This window comes from Macaca mulatta, chromosome X (assembly GCF_049350105.2).
Source record: "Macaca mulatta isolate MMU2019108-1 chromosome X, T2T-MMU8v2.0, whole genome shotgun sequence".
NCBI lineage: Eukaryota > Metazoa > Chordata > Mammalia > Primates > Cercopithecidae > Macaca > Macaca mulatta.
This window is the reverse complement of record NC_133426.1, coordinates 158,995,185-159,016,703: the sequence shown is the minus strand read 5'-3', so window position 1 is coordinate 159,016,703 and position 21,519 is coordinate 158,995,185. Positions and strand designations below refer to the sequence as shown.

The 21,519-nt window shown below is 45.2% G+C and overlaps 1 protein-coding gene across 2 annotated transcripts; it reads left to right on the top strand.

Annotated features, from left to right (window-relative positions):
* Window positions 1–10,594: 10,594 nt before the first annotated feature.
* Window positions 10,595–14,631, top strand: LOC706218 (melanoma-associated antigen 2). Of its 2 annotated transcripts, XM_015128438.3 has the most exons (3): window positions 10,595–10,691; window positions 12,906–12,970; window positions 13,051–14,631. In XM_015128438.3, exon 3 carries the CDS (start codon window positions 13,116–13,118, stop codon window positions 14,058–14,060), a length of 945 nt encoding a protein of 314 aa, XP_014983924.2. In that variant the 5' UTR covers window positions 10,595–10,691; window positions 12,906–12,970; window positions 13,051–13,115; the 3' UTR covers window positions 14,061–14,631. The 2 variants fall into 2 exon arrangements, with proteins under 2 accessions (XP_014983924.2, XP_077844917.1); XM_077988791.1 differs by lacking the exon at window positions 12,906–12,970.
* The last annotated feature ends 6,888 nt before the right edge of the window (window positions 14,632–21,519 follow it).

Genomic DNA, 21,519 nt, shown 5'->3' with positions numbered 1-21,519 from the left:
GGGAAGTCCTGTAAGATGTAGAGGAAATGTAAGAGAGGGATGAGGGTGTGGGGCTCCAGGTGAGAGTGGTGGAGTGTAAATGCCCCGAGCTGGGACATTTTGGGCTTTGGGAATCTGCAGTTCCATCTGAAGGAGCTGACACTCATGAAGCTGGGTGAGTCCAGGGCCAGATTCTCAAGAGAGTGAGAGAAAAGCCTGGAATGGAAAGCAACTCTGAGCAGTTTCTTTAGAATGGGGAATGAACCGAGAGGAATCTCCACCTGGGGCAGGAATGGGAGGTGTCCTGTCCTTTTGTCCCACTGCTATTGAACACAGCCCAAGATGCACGTGATGGACAACCATCATCTGCAAGGGTTTCCTGAGAGGTAAGACTGAATTTCCCGGGAAGAATGGCCCAGAAGCCACTGGCCAGGTGCTTTCTGCTAGGCAGGGAGAGCCAGAGCTGACTCCATTAAAAAGGCATTCTAACTAGGTTATCTCAAGTGCAATTTGACCAATTGTAAGCATGGGCTAGATTTTGGATGGTAACAAAATGCATGAAAATAGTGGATTGGGTGGGAAAGCAGCTGGGAGAGAGGGAAGGAGTTGGTCTTTGACTCACATTCTAGGAGTTTAGAGCTGCACCTGGCTGGGAAAAAGTCCCGCACAGCCAAATTTTGAAGTGCTTTCTCTGAGAGGAAATACTTAACTGAATTTTATGGAATAAGCTTCCTTTTTGGGCTAATTATTCCAATACCTATTGAGCTGTATATTCTCTGATAAGTCCTGGAGAACTATGACAACAACAACAAAATCCCAGTGTTAGGGCCTGGGGTTAAAAAATAAGAAATAACAACCATCAGCCATTTGTTAAACTTCTAATCTATACCAGGCCCAAAGCCAGGTGCTTCACCTGCGTTGCATACACTCCAACTGTCCTACTAGACAGGCCTTATTAAATCTGCTTACAGATGAAGAATCCAAGGCTCACAGGGTTTGTGAATTGAGACCTAAAAACAGGGTACTCATTGGGTATTTCACAGGATCACGTGGCTAGTCAGGAACAGGGCAGAACCCGACCCCCGTTCTGAATTCCTTTAGAGCCCATGCTGTTCCCACTTCTCCCAGCCCAAGGCTGACCTCCTGACAGGTACTTCATCTTTCTTCTCAGCACTGCAGCATGTCTCTCAGATGACAAAAAGAAGGACCTTGAGGCCAGTATAGTGAAGCAGGCATGGAACGCGACAATAAGAATCAAACACCATTTGGGGCTGGTGTGCGCTGGGTTCCCTGAGAGCTGACGCTGCCCAGATGCGGGCATTTCTGTGCAGCCCCAGCACTTTCAGAATTACAGCACATTTCCTCGGGTCGCTTCCATGTATCCTGTCTGACTCTGGAACCTACCTGGCCTGCTGATCAGCTCGTCACTGGTCCCCACAGAACAGCCCAGAATCCCCTGCTCACCTCCTGACGGGGAGCATTCCTTTTCCCTGTATAAGTCCTTTGGTTGTCCCATCTCTCACCCAGGAAGCCATATGATATCAACAATTGATATAAAAATTCGCATGGGGACTGTGATGTTTAGACACTTGGTTACCACTCTGGTTGTCTTCAACACACTCTCTAATTGTTTTCTGAATGGGCTCAGTAGTCTGCTTTGCCATATTATCTAAGGGTTCTTGTGTGATATCACCCTGAAGTTAGAGGAATTTGGAACCACCTTGATACTTGAAATCAAGCTTTCACAGGGTGTCCTTTTGGAATTCGCCTCTGAATACATGCACAGACAAATGGTCAAAGAGCAAACCGTCCCTCATGAGTATTAGATGAGAAAAACCTTGGGAAATCCCAGTAGAACAAACATCTACTTACTGAGACTGAATTCCCAAATTTCTGGAGTCCTCCAGGAGTTTAAAAAAGATTCCTTGAAAACATGTCAACTCTCATGAAAGAGGAATAATTAAGCAGCCTTCTGTTTCTTGTCTGTTTACCTGCTCCACGGGAAAATACTGGCCTTCAGTGTGCGTAAAGGCACCAGACAGGTGTTTAGGCGTGTGGAGGGTAGCAGAAATTCACAGGTTAACATTTTGACTCGGAATCAAATGGAGGAAAAATTCTCAGCCTACTATGGATTTAAAGGGTATTGCAAAGGGAAGGCTTCCTGCTGAGACTTTCAAGATTATTGGGCAGTTAGTTGTGATTGTATATGTGAAAACATAAGTCACATATTTGACACTGGAAAAAGTTGGAGAATGTCACGGTAAATTTGGCCTTCTCAGAAACTCCTCCTAGAAAAGAGATGGGTAGTGTAATACCAAATAATTATAGTTGCTTTTTGTTGAGCACCTACTATGTAACAGTTTATGGGGGAGGGTATCCTACTCACCTACATTTTGTCTTTGTCTCCTTCCTGGACACATGGGAACAGTAAAGTCCTTGCAGTTAGGATGGGTCATGTGACATTTCCTTTATACCAATATAGGAGCAGAAGCATCGTTTGTCACATCCTGGCATGTGGGAGCCAGTGTGCCATTTCCACGCTTTCTCCCAGCTTTCAATGGCAAACATGGCAGCTTCATCTTGAGATGATGGAATCACAAGGTGGAAGCAGCTTGCATCGCTGGGTCCCATGAGAGTGGAGAGCACCTGGCAAACTGCATCAGAACTTATTTGCACATAAAATAAACTCGTGTTGTGGCAAGCCATTCATGGTTGTTCTGTTGCAACAGCTAGCAGTTACTTAAACTCACATGGCTAGTATTTCTGTTTGTCAGGTTTAAATATTTTTTATTTAAAATGTAGTATTGTATGTATTCTTATTGCAAAAATTATAGAAATGTGGATTATTCACTATTTTCCCCTTTACAAAGCTCCTCCACAGTTAGCAACGCCTACCCACCCCACCCCCCCGCAGAGGTCACCACAGTTAACAATCTTGTGTAGTTTTTTACAGCTGACTCTAGGCTTTTCATTGACAGATAAACTATAACAATATATTGTTTTTATTTAATATATGATAACAATGGTATACATATTGATATTCCTTTATCACTTTATAAAATGGATGTAAGATATTTCCACAACAGGATAGATAGATAGATAGATAGATAGATAGATAGATAGATAGATAGATAAATAGATAGATAGATAATAAGATAAGTAGATCTATCTCACTTTTGGAACCACTTTCTATAATTCTAAAGTAGGCATGCACCATAATTAATTAAACTCTTTCTTCCTAATGGACATATAATTTGTTTCCGATTTGCCATATGATAAATACAATAAAATCAACGTCTCTGAATATGAATTGTTAGGCAAACATGGTTTTCTTCTAAGTAGGATATATTTACATGGGTATTGGGTTAAAGTGAAAGGGCGAAAATAGTTTAACATTTAAAATATTTCTAAAATTGTATTACAAAAATGCTGTACCAATTCAAATTCTCATAAAAATCACAATCGATTTAAAATTCTGAAATGTGGACAGGACATTTCTTCTCTGCTTTGAGAAGAATTTGGTCAGACTGAAGAGGAGCCAGGTAATGAGAGCAGACAGGAGACCCTCAGCCCGTGAGGGAGGATCCCGGGAGGATCCAGGGGAGAGCCGTTGCTGGCGTCCATGAGAGAGACCACATGAGAAACCAAGTCCACAGAACCCCAGGCAGGCTGGCACTCCGAGCTCTAAATCCAGAGTTCAGGACGGTGGAGTCGGGCCTGAGGGAGAGAAGGGGGAAGGAGGAGGGAGGACAGGACAATGAATAGGAATAGGCTTGGGAAATCCCAGCACCATCGTCACCAGCTGGAGGGGGCCCTGTGATCTGAGTGAGCGGGCCTGTTGGCTGAATGCACCAGGGCTGTGCTGGTCAACCTTCCTGCCCTCAGAATCCCCTTCCCTCTCTCAGGAAGAGCTTGGCTGACTCTCTGCATCATTCTGGGCCAGCTGCCTCTCTTGAACACTCCAGTGGTCCTTTGCACCTTCACCAGCGTCCCAGATGTGGGAGCTGTCTTCATGCCTGCTCGGGGCTGGTGTTTTATCCCCTGGGGACCCTCCACAGAGTCTGGGCTATGTGAGTGGGTTGCTGACTGATGACCAAATGCCAAGACAGGTCAGGAATGCTGATGAGCAGTTGAAAGGGACAGTGGGGCTGCATGGAGGAGAAATGGGAGGAAGAGTGCCCAGGGACTAGTCAGCTCAGACTCTGCAGATGAAGGATTGGCTGTGGACGTGCCTTGAAAATGATCCAGGTGGTGACCGTGTCTCAGATAGCCATCTGTGGCTTCTGAATTCTTGGCACAGGAGGGGACAGGTGTCCTAGGGCAGTGATCGCTGGCCTATGTTGCCAGCAGATACAGTCTGGGGTAGAGGGCTGGACCAAGGTGTGTACGCGAGCAAGTTGTATGGGAAGGCAGTGGAGGTGGCAGCTTTCCTTGTTAAGCTGATGGGGATGTGTGGCGTCCAATACAGGAAGCATCCTGTTGGCAGCATCCTCACCTCCATGACAGTGTTTGGTCCAGGGGAGAAGACGTCTGCAGTGACCCTCTCCGTGGTAGTTTCCACGGGATTTGTGAACTCAAATGAGCACAGGTGAAGGAACCGTGAGTTTCTTCATGTAGGCGGGAGGCCCAGGACGGGCAGACTCCATAATTTGAATCAAAGAATTCCCATGCCTGGTAACTTCATTCATCCCATGCACTTATTCATTCCTACAGAAAACTTTTATTGAATATATGCTGAGGAAACACCAAGTCAACAAAACAAAAGAAAGTGGCATAGAGAAATGATACAGACCTGGGTGGGGGTCGTGCCAGGGGAGGACAGGTAGGAGTCAGAGCTTGGGTGGGCCGTTCACTTTGATAGGGCTCCTCGGCCAGGGTTGAGAGGATGCTTTCCCCTTCCTCGCCTCTTTGGTGTTGGTGGGTGGTTGTTGGACAATGGGCTGGAGGCTCGTAGTTTCCTGGACATGTTCACCACACCAGCATCTCTCAACAATCTACTCCAGTCCACCTGGTCTCCCCCTGCCTCCCCCAGGACAGTGAAGGCAGGCCAGCAGGTGGAAACTCACACAGCATTTTTATGCTAGTCTTGTGGTAGAATTCCTTTTCCCAGAAAACTTGGTGTTTTCTCTTAACACCTTCAACTGACTGGATGAGGCCCATCCACATTATGGATGTTAAACTGCTTTACTTAAAGTCAACTGATTGTAAATGTTGATCACATCTACAAAATACCTTCACAGCAACATCTAGACTACTGTTTGACCACACAACTTAGCACTATAGCTTAGACAAGTTGACACGTATTTTAACCACTGCACATATTTAGCACCATACAAAAATGTAACTCAAAATGAACCACAGACTTTAAATGCCAAAATTACGGGTTTTTTTCTAGGACAAAACAAAAAAAAATTGTGTTATCTGAGGTTATGTCTTAGTCAGCTCAGGCCGCCATAACAAAATGCCATTGACTGAGAAGGCGAAACAACAGAAATTTATTTTTTTTCACAGTTTTGAACTCTGGATGTCCCAGATGATGGACTGGCAGGTTTGGCTTCTGGTGATGGCCTTATTCCTGGCTTGTAGATGGCCCTTTATTAAGATGTGCATTCTTGGCCTTTCCTCTGTGCATGTGCAGAGAGAGAGAGAGAAAGAGAGAGAGAGAGAGAGAGAGAGAGAGAGAGAGAGAGAGACAGAGAGAGAGAGAGAGAGAGAGAGAGAGAGAAAGGTCATGCAGGCACAAAAGTACTTTCTTCTGTCTCTTCTCCCTTCTTATAAACCACACTAATTCTATCAGATCAAGGCCCCACCCTTATGACCTCTTTTAACATTAATTACTTCCTTAGAAGCCTCATCTCCAAATATAGACACCCTGGAGCTGAAGGCTTCAGAATATGAATTTGCTGAAGGACATAAGCATTAGCAAAGAATGGACACATAGATTAATAAAACAGAATAGAGCTCAGAAATAGACCTGCACACATATAATCAGGTGATTTGCAACAAAGACAATAATGGTGAATGTACAGGTTTTCCAACAAAAGTTGCCTGAACAGTTAGACATCTACACACAAATTATAATAACCTGGACATATCCTTACATATTCCATGCAAATTAACTCAAGATACATCATAACCCTAAAGGAAAATGCAAAAACTATACAACCTCTATAAGAAAACATAAGAGAAAATCCACATAACTTTGAGTTTGGTGATGAGTTTTTAAATTCAACACCAAAAGCATGATCAATGAAAGAAAAATTTACCAAGTTGATTTTATTAAAATAAAAACCTTATGGTCTTCAAAAGACAGTGTTAAGAGAATGAAAACAGAAGCCACAGACTAGCAGAAAACATCTGTGGTACACATATGTGGTAAAGAACTTGTCTCTACAATATACACGAATTCTTAAAGCTCAACGATAGAAAACAATGAAAATAGTCAAAGATCTGAACACACGCTACACAAAAGAAGATATACACATGGCAAATAAGCATAATAAGAGTACTGAGTGTCCTTTGGCATCAGATAATTGTGTACTAAAATGAGATACCACTACACACCTATTAGAATGTCCAAAATCCATAAAAAAGCAAAACAAAGAAAACAAAACCAAGACCAATTGCCAGTGAAGTTGTGGAGCAACAGAAACTCTCATTTATTGCTGGTGGAGATGTAAAATGGTACAGCCACTTTGGAAGACAATTTGGTGTTTTCTTAAAAAACTGAACATAGACTTAGCATAAGATTCAGTAGTCATAATCAATTTACCCAACTGATTTGAAAAATTTATCTACATAAAAACTTGTATATGAATGTATACAAAAGTTCATTTCATAATCACCAAAAATAGAAGCATCCAAAATGTATTTCATTTGGTAAATGGATATATATATATATGTATATGTACAACCAGACAATGATACTACTACTCCTCAATGAAAAGGAATAAGTTACAAGCCACACAAAGTTATACATGACTCTTCAGTTCATTATGCTACGTGAAAGAAACCAGTCTAAAAAGGCTGCATAGTATAAGATTCTATTTATATGACATTCTGTAAAAGGCAAAATTATAAAGATGAAAACCTATCAGTGGTAGCCATGGGGTTTATCTGACAAACACAAGAGTTTTATCAGGGCAGTCAAACTAGTATGCATAATACTGTAATGGTGGTTGCATGCTTGCTTTGGTCTGAATATTTTTGTTGCCACAAAATTCATGTGCTGAAATACCAAGGTGATGGTAGTAGGTAGAAGGTGGGGTATTTGGAGAATGACTTGATCATGAGAGCAGAGTCCTCACGAATGGGATTAGTGTTTTTATAAAATAGACCCCACAGAGTTCCCTTACCCCTTCTTGCATGTGAGGACCTAGGGAAAAGGCAGCTAGCTGTCTGTGAACTAGGGAACAGGTCTCCACCAGACATGAAATCTGCCAGCACCTTGATCTTGGACTTCCCAACCTCCAAAATGTGAGAAATAAAGTTGTTTGTTTATAAGCCACCCAGTCTACATTACTTTTGTTATGGAAGCCCAAATGGACTAAGACAATGGCACAAGGTATTTGTCGCAACCCATAGATCTTTAAAGCACAAAGAGTGAAGCTTAATGTATCTAAATTTTAAAAGTAACTTAAGAGGTTGGAGAATCACGGGACAGCAGGTAGAATGTTACACAAACACACAAACCTAGCTGTATTATAGATGTATGAAACCACCAGAGTGAAGCAAGTGGGGGGGGAAGTTACCATATTTGGGTACTCCATCAAAGAAATATATATTCTGTAAAGTATAAGTTGGCCAGATAAGTGTGTAAAATAGTTGAACATTTGATAATCATTTATTTAATGTTTTAGATATGAAAACTATTGGCTTTTTGTTTCAAAAAAATCCTTAACTTTTAAAAATGCATATTAAGGTGTTTAGAGATGAAATGGTATAATGCCTTAGATTTGCTCCATATTATTCCAGCAGTTCATATGCAGGTAGGCGAGTGTCTAACGGGAACCAGATTTGCTGTGTATTTAAAATTGTTCATGCTGGGTATTAAGTACCCTGTGTTCTTTATATTAGTTTCTGTTATTCTGTATGTGTGAAGGCTTTCCCTAATAAAACTTTTTTTATCATAAATATGTCATTAAAAGTGAAATCCTAAATGAAATTGACCACTTTGTAGAAATAAAATAAGTAACCAAACTGACCCAAAAAGAAAAATAAAACTTTAATTAAACTATACAAACTGAAACTGTACAATATTCAAAGCTCAAGCTACCCTCAAGCATTCCAGGTTAGGCAGCTTTGGAAGCCAATTTTACTAAATGATCAGAGAAAACTAACCACCATCTTATATCAACTCTTCCAGAACATACAAAAGATTGATAATTGTTCAATTCATTCTCCCAGACTAGCCCTCCTGGATTCAAAACCAGATGAAGATCACATCCCTCCCCTGATGGAAAAAGAACACCTCAAGTAACCTCCCTCACATAGCAATATATATCCTACGTAAATTAGTAGCATATTAGACAAATAAACAGGCTCTGCCCAAGGAAATAAAATGTGATTTAATATTAGAAAAAAATCTGTTTCATTGTGATTCCTCACATACAAAACAGAGGAGAAAAATTTTTATCATGTCAACGGGTACAGAAAAAGCTTTTAAAATAAATTTAATATGAGTTCATGGTAAAAAAAAAAAAAGTATTTAGGCAACCTATACTCAAAGAGAACTTCTGTTTCCTAAAATCAACAGCAAACATACTTAAATGTCAAATGTTCGAAGAATTATCAGTCAAGTCAGGAATGAGAAGTAGATGCAGGCTATTATCTCTACGTTTGAAATCAGGATTGAGACACAAAGAGCTGTAAGTATCAAAATGAGTAAGTGGTATGAATATTGGAAAAACATGTAATATTTAGTGATAATACCATTATCGATCTTGAAAATTCAAAGGAAAAGGTATGTGGAATATTCAAGTGCATCTGCCTTCAGAACAAGGTGTGCAACAGATTACTACAGCAAAATCAAAATCTTCACCTCACGAAAGCAATAACTAACTACAACAATTAATAGACAATATACCATTTGTAATAGCAAGAAAATCCAATAATTACTTAAACAGAAGTCTAATAAAAACGTATAAGGTGTTTATACAGGCAGCTATCGAAGTATACTGACATATTCAGAAAAAAAGAGCTTGAAATATATAGAGGAGTATAACATATTCATTCATGGGGAACACAGCAGTGTAAAAATGTAAACTCAGCTTAAATTATTTACAATTTAGTGCCTTACCTGTAGCCACCGACATTACAAGCAAATTTGGGCTGCTATGCTCTGCTTCCCAAATCAACCCTAAAAAGTTATAGAATGGAAACAGAAAGTAAAAAACCAGTATCAGCAACAAAATCTACGTAACAAAACAGGGACAGCCCAGGGTGAGACTAAAGACCATGTTGAGCTGGTACTTGTGTTTGACACTTGCAGTGTCGGTTGGAGGGGGTTAGCAGCAGGGATGTTGGGGAGGTTTGTAGCCTGCCTAGACGACAGATGAAACAATGGGTAGAATAAAAGTTTTAAAATTTCCACTTCACTTCATTGCACAATCTGAGGCAGTCCCTGAAAACACGATGCCAAGAGGCCTAGTGTAATAGCAGAACACCAGGAAAATTGGGTTGGTTAAGGCACTATGGCTCCAGAGTTCTGCTAATAACAACCAGAAACCAACATAGTGGGAGAGGAATTACGTTTAAAAAAAAAAATTCTTTCAACAGAACACAAAGACTGGAATAGAAGAAGAATAGGATATCAGAGTGAATCATGCATACTAAGGGTGGCTATTACTTCATAGAAATAAATACATATATTGCTACCTACATATATACTTAGAAGATATGTAAACGCTATTTCTTCGATTCAGAGAATAAATCACTTAGGACCAAAGGTTTGCCAAGTGTAGCTCTGGCTGGGGAGGAGCTCCCGTGGGAAGGTGTGCATCTTCTCCCAGAGGTCACTACAATCGCAGGAGCTCCCACCCTGCAGGGAGCACCTGGCCTGGGACCCGCAGCCATTCTCTACAAGGGGTCCAGATGCGCAAATGCTCAGAGGTGACAGAAACAGTGTATCTCCCACCCATCACTTCATCCAACAGCCAGGAGTGAGGAAGAGGACCCTCCTGAATGAGGACTGAGGGTCCACCCTCCCCCACATAAAGGGACCAGAGAATCCAACTGAGCCCCCTTGTCAGCCCTGGTAAACACTGGCAATGATGTCACCGCGACCACACCCCTCCCCCAATGCCACTTCGCGGGGACTCAGAGTCAGAGACTTGGTCTGAGCACATACAATCAGCAGAAGATGGCGGTCCAGGCTCAGCCAGGTATCCAAATCAGGATCCTGAGGGATGACCAAAGGCCCCTCCCACCCCCAACTCCCCCGACCCCACCAGGATCTACACAGCCACAGGATCCCCGTCCCAATCCCTGCCCCTAACCTCAACACCATCTTCATGCTTACCCCCATCACCATCCAGATCCCCATCCAGGCAGAATCCGGTTCCACCTCTGTGGAAAACCCAGGGAAGTGCCGCTGCCCGGATGTGACGTCACTGACTTGCGCATTGGGGATCAGAGGGCAGCGAGATTCTCGCCCTGAGCAACGGCCTGATGTCGGGGGAGGGAAGCAGGCCGAAGTCTGGTGAGGAGGCAAGGTGAGATGCTGAGGGAGTACTGGGGCGAGTCTCACCACAGACAGAGGGCCTCAAACAATTCAGTGCTGCCTCTGTTGCCAGGCCTGGACCACCCTGAAACGGAAGACGTGGAAGGCTGGGTCGCCACCACCTCACCCCGCCAACCCCCGCCACTTTAACCCCAGGGAACTCTGGGGTAAGAGCTTTGTGTGACCAGGGAAGGGCTGCTTAGAAGTGGGCAGGGCCCAGACTCAGCCAGGAATCAAGGTCAGGACCCGGAGAGGGGACTGAGCACAACCCACCCCCTGCACCCACCACCATTCCCATCCCCCAACACCAACCCCACCCCCATCCCTCAAACACCAACCGCATTCCCATCCCCACCCCCACCCCCACCCCCACCCCCATCCTGGCAGAATCCGGGCTTTGCCCCTGCCATAAACCCAAGGAGGATCTGGGAATGGTGGCCAAGCACGTGGATCCTGACCTTCACCTCTACTGCTAAGGGAAGGAAGGGATTCGGTATCGTGAGTATGGCCTTTGGGAAGCAGACGAAGGGCCCAGGTCCTCCTGGAAGACGATGGAGTCCTGAGAGGACCCAGCATACCAGGACACGGGGCCTACTGTACCCCTGTCTCAATCTGAGGCAACTTTTCATACGGCCGCAGGAATCCTAGGGATGCAGAACCACTTCAGCAGGGGGATGGGGCCCAGCCCTGCGAGAAGTCAAGGGGAGGAAGAAGAGGGAGGACTGAGGGGAGGTTGCAGTCCAGATCAGTGGGAACCTTGGGCTGGGGGGATCCTGGGCACAGTGGCCGAATGTACCCTGTGCTCATTGCGCCTTCAGGGTGACAGAGTTGAGGACTGTGATCTGAGGAGTGGGACTTCAGGTCTGCAGAGGGAGGAATTCCAGGATCTGCCGTACCCAGGGTGTGCCCCCTTCGTGAAGACTGGGGAAACCCCCGGCCTAGAAAAAAGGAATGCCACAGAGTTTGGCTGTCCCTTGTTCTTGGCTCTGGGGGAACCTGATCAGGGATGGCCATAAGTGGCAATCTCATTTGTACCACAGGCAGGAGGTTGGTGAACCCTCAGGGAGATAAGGTGTTGGTGTAAAGAGGAGATGTCTGCCCATTTCAGGGGGTTGGTGGTTGAGGAAGGGCAGGTCCCGGCAGGAGTAAGATGAGTAACCCACAGGAGGCCATCAGAAGCCTCAACCTAGAACCAAAGGGGTCAGCCCTGGACAATGCCCATAGGGGTGACAGGATGTGGCCCCTCCTCACTTCTGTTTCAACATCTCAGGGATGTGAGGACCTTGTTTTCAGAGGGTGACTCAGGTCAACACAGGGGCCCCTATCTGGTCGACAGATGCAGTGGTCCTAGGATCTGCCAAGCATCCAGGTGGGGAGCCTGAGGGAGGATTGACGACTCTCCTGGGCCAGAATGCAGACAGGGGGCCCCATAGAAATCTGCCCTGCCCCTGCTGTTACCTGAGAGAGCTTGGGCAGGGCCGTCAGCTGAGGTCCCTCCATTATCCTGGGATCTCTGATGTCAGGGAACAGGAGGGTTTGGTCTGAAGGGGATGCACTCAGGTCAGTAGAGGGAGGGAGGCTCTCAGGCCCTACCAGGAGTGGACGTGAGGACCAAGCAGGCTCCTCACTCAGGACACATGGACTCCAATGAATTTGGACATCTCTCATTGTGCTTTGCGGGAGGACCTGGTCATGTATGGCCAGATGTTCGTCCCTCATGTCCTTCTGTACCACATCAGGAATGTGAGTTCTTAACATGAGAGTTTCTCAGGCCAGCAAAAGGGCAGGATTAGGCCCTACAAGGAGAAAGGTGAGGGCCCTGAGTGAGCACAGAGGGGACCCTCCACCAGAGTAGAGTGGGGACCTCACAGAGTCTGGCCAACCCTGCTGAAATATCTGGGAATCCGTGGCTGTGCTTGCAGTCTGCACCCTGAAGGCCCGTGCATTCCTTTCCCAGGAATCAGGAACTCTAGAAACCAGGCAGTGAGACCTTGGTCTCAGTCAGTGTCCTCAGGTCACAAAGCAGAGGGGACACAGACAGTGCCAACACTGAAGGTTTTCCTGGAATGCGCACCAAGGGCCCCACCCGCCCCAGAACAAATGGGACTCCAGAGCGCCTGGTCTCACCCTCCCTACTGCCAGTCCTGCAGCCTCAGCATATGCTTGCTGGCTGTACCCTGAGATGCCCTCTCACTTCCTCCTTCAGGTTCTGAGGGGTCAGGCCGACAAGGAGGACCAGAGGCACTGGAGGAGCACGGAAGGAGAAGATCTGTAAGTAAGCCTTTGATAGAGCCTCCAAGGGTCAGTTCAGTTCTCAACTCAGGGCTCTCACACGCTCCGTCTCTCCCCAGGCCTGTGGGTCTTCATTGCCCAGCTCCTGCCCACATTCCCGCCTGCTGCCCTGACCAAAGTCATCATGCCTCTTGAGCAGAGGAGTCAACACTGCAAGCCTGAAGAAGGTCTTGAGGCCCGAGGAGAGGCCCTGGGCCTGGTGGGTGCGCAGGCTCCTGCTACTGAGGAGCAGCACACTGCTTCCTCCTCTTCTACTCTAGTGGAAGTCACCCTGGGGGAGGTGCCTGCTGCTGAGTCACCAGGTCCTACCCAGAGTCCTCAGGGGGCCTCCAGCTTCTCTACTACCATCAACTACACCCTTTGGAGCCAATCCGATGAGGGCTCCAGCAACCAAGAAGAGGAGGGACCAAGAATGTTTCCTGACCTGGAGTCCGAGTTCCAAGCAGCACTCAGTAGGAAGGTGACTGAGTTGGTTCATTTTCTGCTCCTCAAGTATCGAGCCAGGGAGCCGTTCACAATGACAGAAATGCTGGAGAGTGTCATGAGAAATTGCCAGTACTTCTTTCCTGTGATCTTCAGCAAAGCCTCTGAGTACTTGCAGCTGGTCTTTGGTATCGAGGTGATGGAAGTGGTCCCAGTCGGCCACTTGTACATCCTTGTCACCTGCCTGGGCCTCTCCTACGATGGCCTGCTGGGCGACAATCAGATCATGCCCAAGACAGGCCTCCTGATAATCGTCCTGGCCATAATCGCAATAGAGGGCGACAGTGCCCCTGAGGAGAAAATCTGGGAGGAGCTGAGTGTGTTGGAGGTGTTTGATGGGAGGGAGGACAGTGTCTTCGCACATCCCAGGAAGCTGCTTACCCAAGATTTGGTGCAGGAAAACTATTTGCAGTACCGGCAGGTGCCTGGCAGTGATCCTGCATGCTATGAGTTCCTGTGGGGTCCAAGGGCCCTCGTTGAAACCAGCTATGTGGAAGTCCTGTACCATATGCTAAAGATCAGTGGAGAACCTCACATTTCCTACCCACCCCTGCATGAATGGGCTTTGAGAGAGGCAGAAGAGTGAGTCCGAGCACACTTTGCAGCCAGGGCCAGTGGGAGGGGGTCTGGGCCAGTGCACCTTCCAGGGCCCCATCCATTAGCTTCCACTGCCTCGTGTGACATGAGGCCCATTCTTCACTCTTTGAAGAGAGCAGTCAGCATTTTCAGTAGTGGGCTTCTGTTCTATTGGATGACTTGGAGATTTATCTTTGTTTCCTGTTGGAATTGTTCAAATGTTCCTTTTAATGGATGGTTGAATGAACTTCAGCATCCACGTTTGTGAATGACAGTAGTCACACATAGTGCTGTTTATATAGTTTAGGAGTAAGAGTCTTGTTTTTTATTCAGATTGGGAAATCCATTCTATTTTGTGAATTGTGATATAATAACAGCAGTGGAAAAAGTATTTGCTTAAAATTGTGAGCGAATTAGCAATAACATACATGAGATAAAGAACTCAAGACATTAAAAGATAGTTAATTCTTGCCTTATACCTCAGTCTATTCTGTAAAATCAAACAAATATGCATACCTGGATTTCCTTGGCTTCTTTGAGAATGCAAGAGAAATTAAATCTGAATAAATAATTTGTCCTGTTCACTGGGTCATTTCTTTTCCGTTCACTCAGCATCTGCTCTGTGGAAGGCCCTGGGTTAGTAGTGGGGATGCTAAGGTAAGCCAGACTCACGCCTATCCATAGGGTTGTAGAATCTAGGAGCTGTAGTCATATAATTAAGGTGGCAAGAAGTCCTGTAAGACGTAGGGGAAATGTAAGAGAGGGGTGAGGGTGTCGGGCTCCAGGTGAGAGTGGTGGAGTGTAAATGCCCTGAGCTGGGGCATTTGGGGCTTTGATAAACTGCAGTTTGATCTCAAGGAGCTGACTCTAATGAAGCTGGGTGGGTGCAGGGCCAGATTCTCAGAGGGTGTGAGAAAAGCCTGGAATGGAAAGCAACTCTGAGCAGTTTATTTCAGATGGGGGATGAACAGAGAGGCGTCTCCACCTGGGGCAGGAATGGAAGGTGTCCTGTGCTTTTGTCCCACTGCTATTGAACACAGCCCAAGATGCACGTGATGGACACCCATCATCTGCATGGGTTTCCTGAGCGATGAGGGTGAATTTCCCGGGAAGGGTGGCCCAGAAGCCACTGGCCAGGTGCTTTTCTGCCGAGCAGGGAGAGCCAGAGCTGACTCCATTAAAAAGGCATTCTAACTAGGTTATCTCAAGTGCAATTTGACCAATTGTAAGCACGGGCTAGATTTTGGATGGTAACAAAATGCATGAAAATAGTGGATTGGGTGGGAAAGTAGCTGGGAGAGAGGGAAGGAGTTGGTCTCAGGTTCTGGGAGCTTTGAGCTGCACCTGGCTGGGCAAAACTTCCACACAACCAAATTTTGAAGTGCATTTTCTAAGGGGAAATACTTAACTGAATTTTAAGGGTGAAGCTTCCTTTTGTGGCTAAGTATTCCATGTTCTGTTGAGCTGTATATTCTCTGATAAGTCCTGGAGAACAACGACAACAACAACAAAATCCCAGTGTTAGGGCCTGGGGTTAAAACATATTAGAAATAACAGCCATCCACCATTTGTGAAAATTCTAATTTACACCAGGCCCAGAGCCAGGTGCTTCACTTGCGTTTTATACACTCCGACTGTCCTACTAGACAGGCCTTACACATCTACTTACAGATGAAGAATCCAGGGCTCACAGGGTTTGTGAATTGGGGCATAGAAACAGGGTATTTCCTGGGTATTTCTCAGGATCACGTGGTTACTAAGGAACAGGGCTGGAAGCAGACCCCTGGTATGAATTCCTTTAGAACCCATGCTGTTCCCACTTCTCTGAGCCTGAGGCTGACCTCCTGACAGGACTTCATTTTTCTTCTCAGCACTCCACTATGTTTCTCAGGTGACAAAAAGAAGAACCTTGAGGGCAGCATACTAAAAGCAGGCCTGCAGAATGTGACAATGAGAATCAAACACCATTTGGGGCTGGTGTGCGCTGGGTTCCCTGAGAGCTGACGTTGCCCAGATGTGGGCATTTCTGTCCAGCCCCAGCACTTTCAGAATTACAGCACATTTCTCCTGGTCACTTCCATGTGTCCTGTCTGACGCTGGAACCTATAGGGCCTGCTGATCAGCTCCTCACTGATCCTCACAGAACAGCCCAGAATCACCTGCTCACCTCCTGACAGGGTGCATTTCTTCTCTCTGTAGAAGTCCACTGGCTGTCCCATCTCTCACCCAGGAAACCACATGATGTCAAAAACCCTTCTGATATAAAAACTCACATGGGGACAGTGACACTTAGACACTTGGTTACCACTCTGGTTGTCTTCAACAAACTCTAACTGTTTTCTGAATGGGCTGAGTAGTCTGTTTCGCCATATTATCTAAGGGTTCTTGTGTGATATCACCCTGAAGTCATAGGAATTTGGAACCACCTTGATAACTTGAAATCAAGCTTTCACAGGGCGTCCTTTTGGAATTCCCCTTTGAATACATGCACAGATAAATGGTCAAAGAGCAAACCGTCCCTCATGAGTATTAGATGAGAAAAACCTTGGGAAATCCCAGTAGAACAAACATCTACTTACTGAGACTGAATTCCCAAATTTCTGGAGTCCTCCAGGAGTTTAAAAAAGATTCCTTGAAAACATGTCAACTCTCATGAAAGAGGAATAATTAAGCAGCCTTCTGTTTCTTGTCTGTTTACCTGCTCCACGGGAAAATACTGGCCTTCAGTGTGCGTAAAGGCACCAGACAGGTGTTCAGGCGTGTGGAGGGTAGCAGAAATTCACAGGTTAACATTTTGACTCGGAATCAAATGGAGGAAAAATTCTCAGCCTACTATGGATTTAAAGGGTATTGCAAAGGAAAGCCTTCCTGCTGAGACTTTCAAGATTCTTGAACAGTTAGTTATGATTGTATATTTGAAAACGTCAGTCACATATTTGACACTGGAAAAAGTTGGAGAATGTCACGGCAAATTTGGCCTTCTCAGAAACTTCTCCTAGAAATGAGATGGGTAGTATAATATCAAATAATCATAGTTGCTTTTGTTGAGCACCTACTATGTAACAGTTTATGGGGGAGGGTATCCTACTCACCCACATTTTGTCTTTGTCTCCTTCCTGGACACATGGGAACAGTAAAGTCCTTATAGTTAGGACGGGCCATGTGACTTTTCCATTACACCAATATATGAGCAGAAGCATTGTTTGTCACATCCAGGCATTTGGGAGCCAGTGTGTCATTTCCACGCTTTCGCCCCGCTTTCAACAGCAAACATGGCAGCTTCATCTTGAGATGGCGGAATCACAAGGTGGAAGCAACTTGGATCCCTGGGTCCCGTGAGAGTGGAAATCCCCTGGCAAACTGCGTCAGAACTTATTTGCACGTAAAATAAACTTCTGTTTTGGCAAGCCATTCGTGGTGGTTCTGTTGCATTGGCTAGCAGTTTCTTAAACTGACATGGCTAGTATTGCTGTTGTCAGGATTAAATATTTTTCATTTAAAATGTAGTAGTGCATATATTCTTATTGCAAAAATTATAGAAATGTAGATAACTCAGAATTTTTTTTTATAAAGCTCCTCCACAGTTAACAACACCTCCCCCCGCATAGGTCACCACAATTAACAAACTTGTGTATTATTTTACTGCTGACTGTAGTCTTTTCACTGACAAATAAATCATAACAATATATTATTTTTATTTAATATACAAGAACAATGACGTACATACTGATCTGCTTTTATCACTTTATAAAATGGATATAGTATCTTTCGACAACAGTATAGATAGATTAGATAGATAGATAGATAGATAGATAGATAGATAGACAGACAGATAGATCTTTCTCACTTTTGAAACCACTTTCTTTAATTCTAAATTAGGCATGCACCATATTTAATAAAACTCTTTCTTCCTAATGGACATGTAAGTCGTTTCCCATTTGCTATGCGATAAATAGAATAAAATAAACATCTGAATATGAATTTTAGGCAAACATGGTTTTCTTCTAAGAAGGATATATTAACATGAACATTGAGTTAAAATGAAAGGGTGAAAATAGTTTTAACATTTAAAATATTTCTAAAATTGTATTACAAAAATGCTGTGCCAATTCAAATTCTCATAAAAATCACAATCGATTTAAAATTCTGAAATGTGGACAGGACATTTCTTCTCTGCTTTGAGAAGGATTTGGTCAGACTGAAGAGGAGCCAGGTAATGAGAGCAGACAGGAGACCCTCAGCCCATAAGGGAGGATCCAGGGAGGATCCAGGGGAGAGCCATTGCTAGCATCCGTGAGAGAGACCACATACGAAACCAAGTCCACAGAACCCCAGGCAGGCTGGCACTCCGAGCTCTAAATCCAGAGTTCAGGCCAGTGGGGTCAGGGACCTAAGGGGGAGAAGAGGGAGGGGAAGGAGGAGGACAGGACAATGAACAGGAATAGGCTTGGGAAATCCCGGCACCATCATCACCAGCTGGAGGGGGCCCTGTGATCTGAGTGGGCAGGCCTGTTGGCTAAATGCACCAGGACTGTGCTGGTCAACCTTCCCGCCCTCAGAATCCCCTTCCCTGTCTCAGGAAGATCTTGGCTGACTCCTTGCATCATTCTGGGTCAGCTACCTCTCTTGAAAACTCCAGTGGTCATTTGCACCTTCACCAGCGTCCCAGATCTGGGAGATGCCTTCATGCCTGCTCGGAGCTGGTGTTCTATCCCCTGGGGACCCTCCATAGAGGCTGGGCTATTTGAGTGGGTTGCTGACTGATGACCAACTGATGAGACAGGCCAGGAATGCAGTTGAAAGGGGCAGTGGGACTGCATGGAGGAGAAATGGGAGGAAGAGTGCCCAGGGACTAGTCAGCTCAGACTCTGCAGATGAAGGATTGGCTGTGGATGTGCCTTGAAAATGATCCAGGTGGTGACTGTGTCTCAGATGGACTTCTGTGGCTTCTGAACTCTTGACACACAAGGGGGCAGGTGTCCTAGGGCAGTGATCGCTGGCCTATGTTGCCAACAGACACAGTCTGGTATACAGGGATGGCCCAAGGTGTGTACATGAGAAGGCTGGAGTTGGCAGCCTTCCTTGTTAAACTGATGGGGATGTGTGGGGTCCAATACAGGAAGCATCATGCACCATCCTGTTGGGAGCATCCTCACCTCCACGACAGTGTTTGGGCCTGGGGATAAGCCATCTGCAGTGACCCTCTCAGTGGTAGTGTCCACGGATTTTTCTGAACTCAAGTGAGCACAGGTGAAGGAACTGTGGGTTTTTCTTCATGCAGGTAGGAGGCCCAGGCCAGGCAGACGCCATAATTTGAACCAAATAATTCCTATGCCTGGTAATTTCATTTATTCCATGCACTTACTCATTCCTACAGAAAACTTTTATTGAATATATGCTGAGGAAACACCAAGTCAACAAAACACAAGAAAGCAGCAGTGCCCTTAATTCAGTCTACGGGGGATGTGAGGGAGATGGTGAGATGGAAAGATATGTAAGAGTTTTAGGAACTGAGGGACTGTGAACTGATGGAGAGTCTCTATTGACCTGACTTCTGAGGTTAGTGATGTTGTTCCCTTAGTTGAGAGGGAGGGAGAAGGGTGAGGGTTGGTGGCGATTTGATGAAGAAGAGTGTGGAGGATGAGCTCCATGCACAGCATTTTAAAGCTCAGTCAAGGATTTTTTGGACATGGATGTTTTATGAAAATATATAGTGTTTCTAACACCCACAAGTAGTGATGTACATATTGATATGTCACATGCCTTTCCCACGTAATAAGATGAACGCAAGGTCTTCCCGCAACTGTACCTACAATCGTGATCACTATTGTAAATATCCCCTTGAATTCTAAAGTGGTTGGGTGCCATAGTTAATTAAACCTTTCTTTTCCTGATAAACACATACATTCTTTCCCATTTGTTGCTATGATTAATAGAACTGAAATAAGCATACGTTTTTGGACAAATATGCAGGCTTTCCAATAAGAAAGATATAGTAACATGGACATTGGGTTAAGGTGGAAATGGTGTGAATAGTTTAACTCTTTAGAAATACTGTCAAAATGTATTCCAAAAATACTGTACCAATGAATTTTCTCACAAATGAATAGACGTGAATATCCTACACTCACAGAAAGATTTTGTCTTATCAATCTTCTAATTTTTGGTGAAAATTATGAATAAAATTTGGTGAAGATATATTGTTTCATTGTTGTTTTAAATTGTGTCTTTGCTTTCTCTGATTAGGTTAAGTACACACTAACTTAATCCCTCAGCCATATGAAGTTGGATTTATACAGTGACATGCTGAGCAACATTTCTCTAGGCATGATTTAAAATTCTGAAGTGGGGACAGGACATTTCTCTTGTGCTTTGAGAAGGATTTGGTCAGAATAAACAGGAGCCAGGGAAGGAGAGCAGACAGGACACCCTCGGCCCATGAGGGTAATCGGAAGGATCCAGCAGTGATATGGTTTGGTTGTGTCCCCACCCAAATCTCATCTTGAATTGTAGCTCCCATAATCTCCAGGTGTCATGGGAGGGACCAGGTGGGAGGTAATTGAATCACAGGGGTAAGTTTTTCCCATGCTGTTCTCGCCATAGTAAATAAGTCTTAGGAGATCTTATGTTTTCACAAAGGGCAGTTCCCCTGCACATGCTCTCTTGCCTGCTGCCATGTGAGACATATCTTTGCTCCTCCTTCACCTTCTGCCATGAGGCCTCCCCAGCCATGTAGAACTGTCGGTCCATTGAACTTCTTTTTCTTTATAAATTACCCAGTCTCAGGTATTTCTTCATAGCAGTGTGAAAATGAATGAATACAAGGGGAGAGCAATGGCCAGAGTCCATGAGAGAGACCATATATGAAACCAAGTCCGCAGATCCGCAGGCAGGCTGGCATTCAGAGCTCTGAATCCAGAGTTGAGCCCGGTGGTGGCAGGGACCTGAGAGACAGAAGGGGGAAGGGAGGAGTGAGGGCAGGACAATGAAAAGGAATAGGCTTGGGAAAATCCAGCATCATCAGCAGCAGGTGGAGGGGGCCATGTGATCTGAATGGGCAGACATGTTGACTGAATGCACCAGCAGTGTGCTGGAGAACCAACCCTCCCTCAGCATCCCCTTCCCTCTCTCAGGAAGAGTATGGCTGGGTCCCTGCATCATTCGGGGTGAGCTCCCTCTCTCAACCACTCCAGTGGTTGTGTGCACCATTTCCAGCGTCCTGGGGCAGGGAGGTGTCTTATGCCTTCTGGGGTCTGCTGTTTTATCCCCTGTGAACTTGAACTCGCTATAGAGCCTGGACTATGTGAATGGGTTGCTGACTGATGAGCAACAGCCAAGAAAGGCCAGAAATGTTTATGAGCAGTGGAAGGTGAAGGTGGCAGTACAGCTGCATGGAGGGGAAGTTGGAGGAAGAGTGCCCTGGGACTAGTCACCTCAGACTCTGCAGAAGAAGGACTGACTGTGGACAT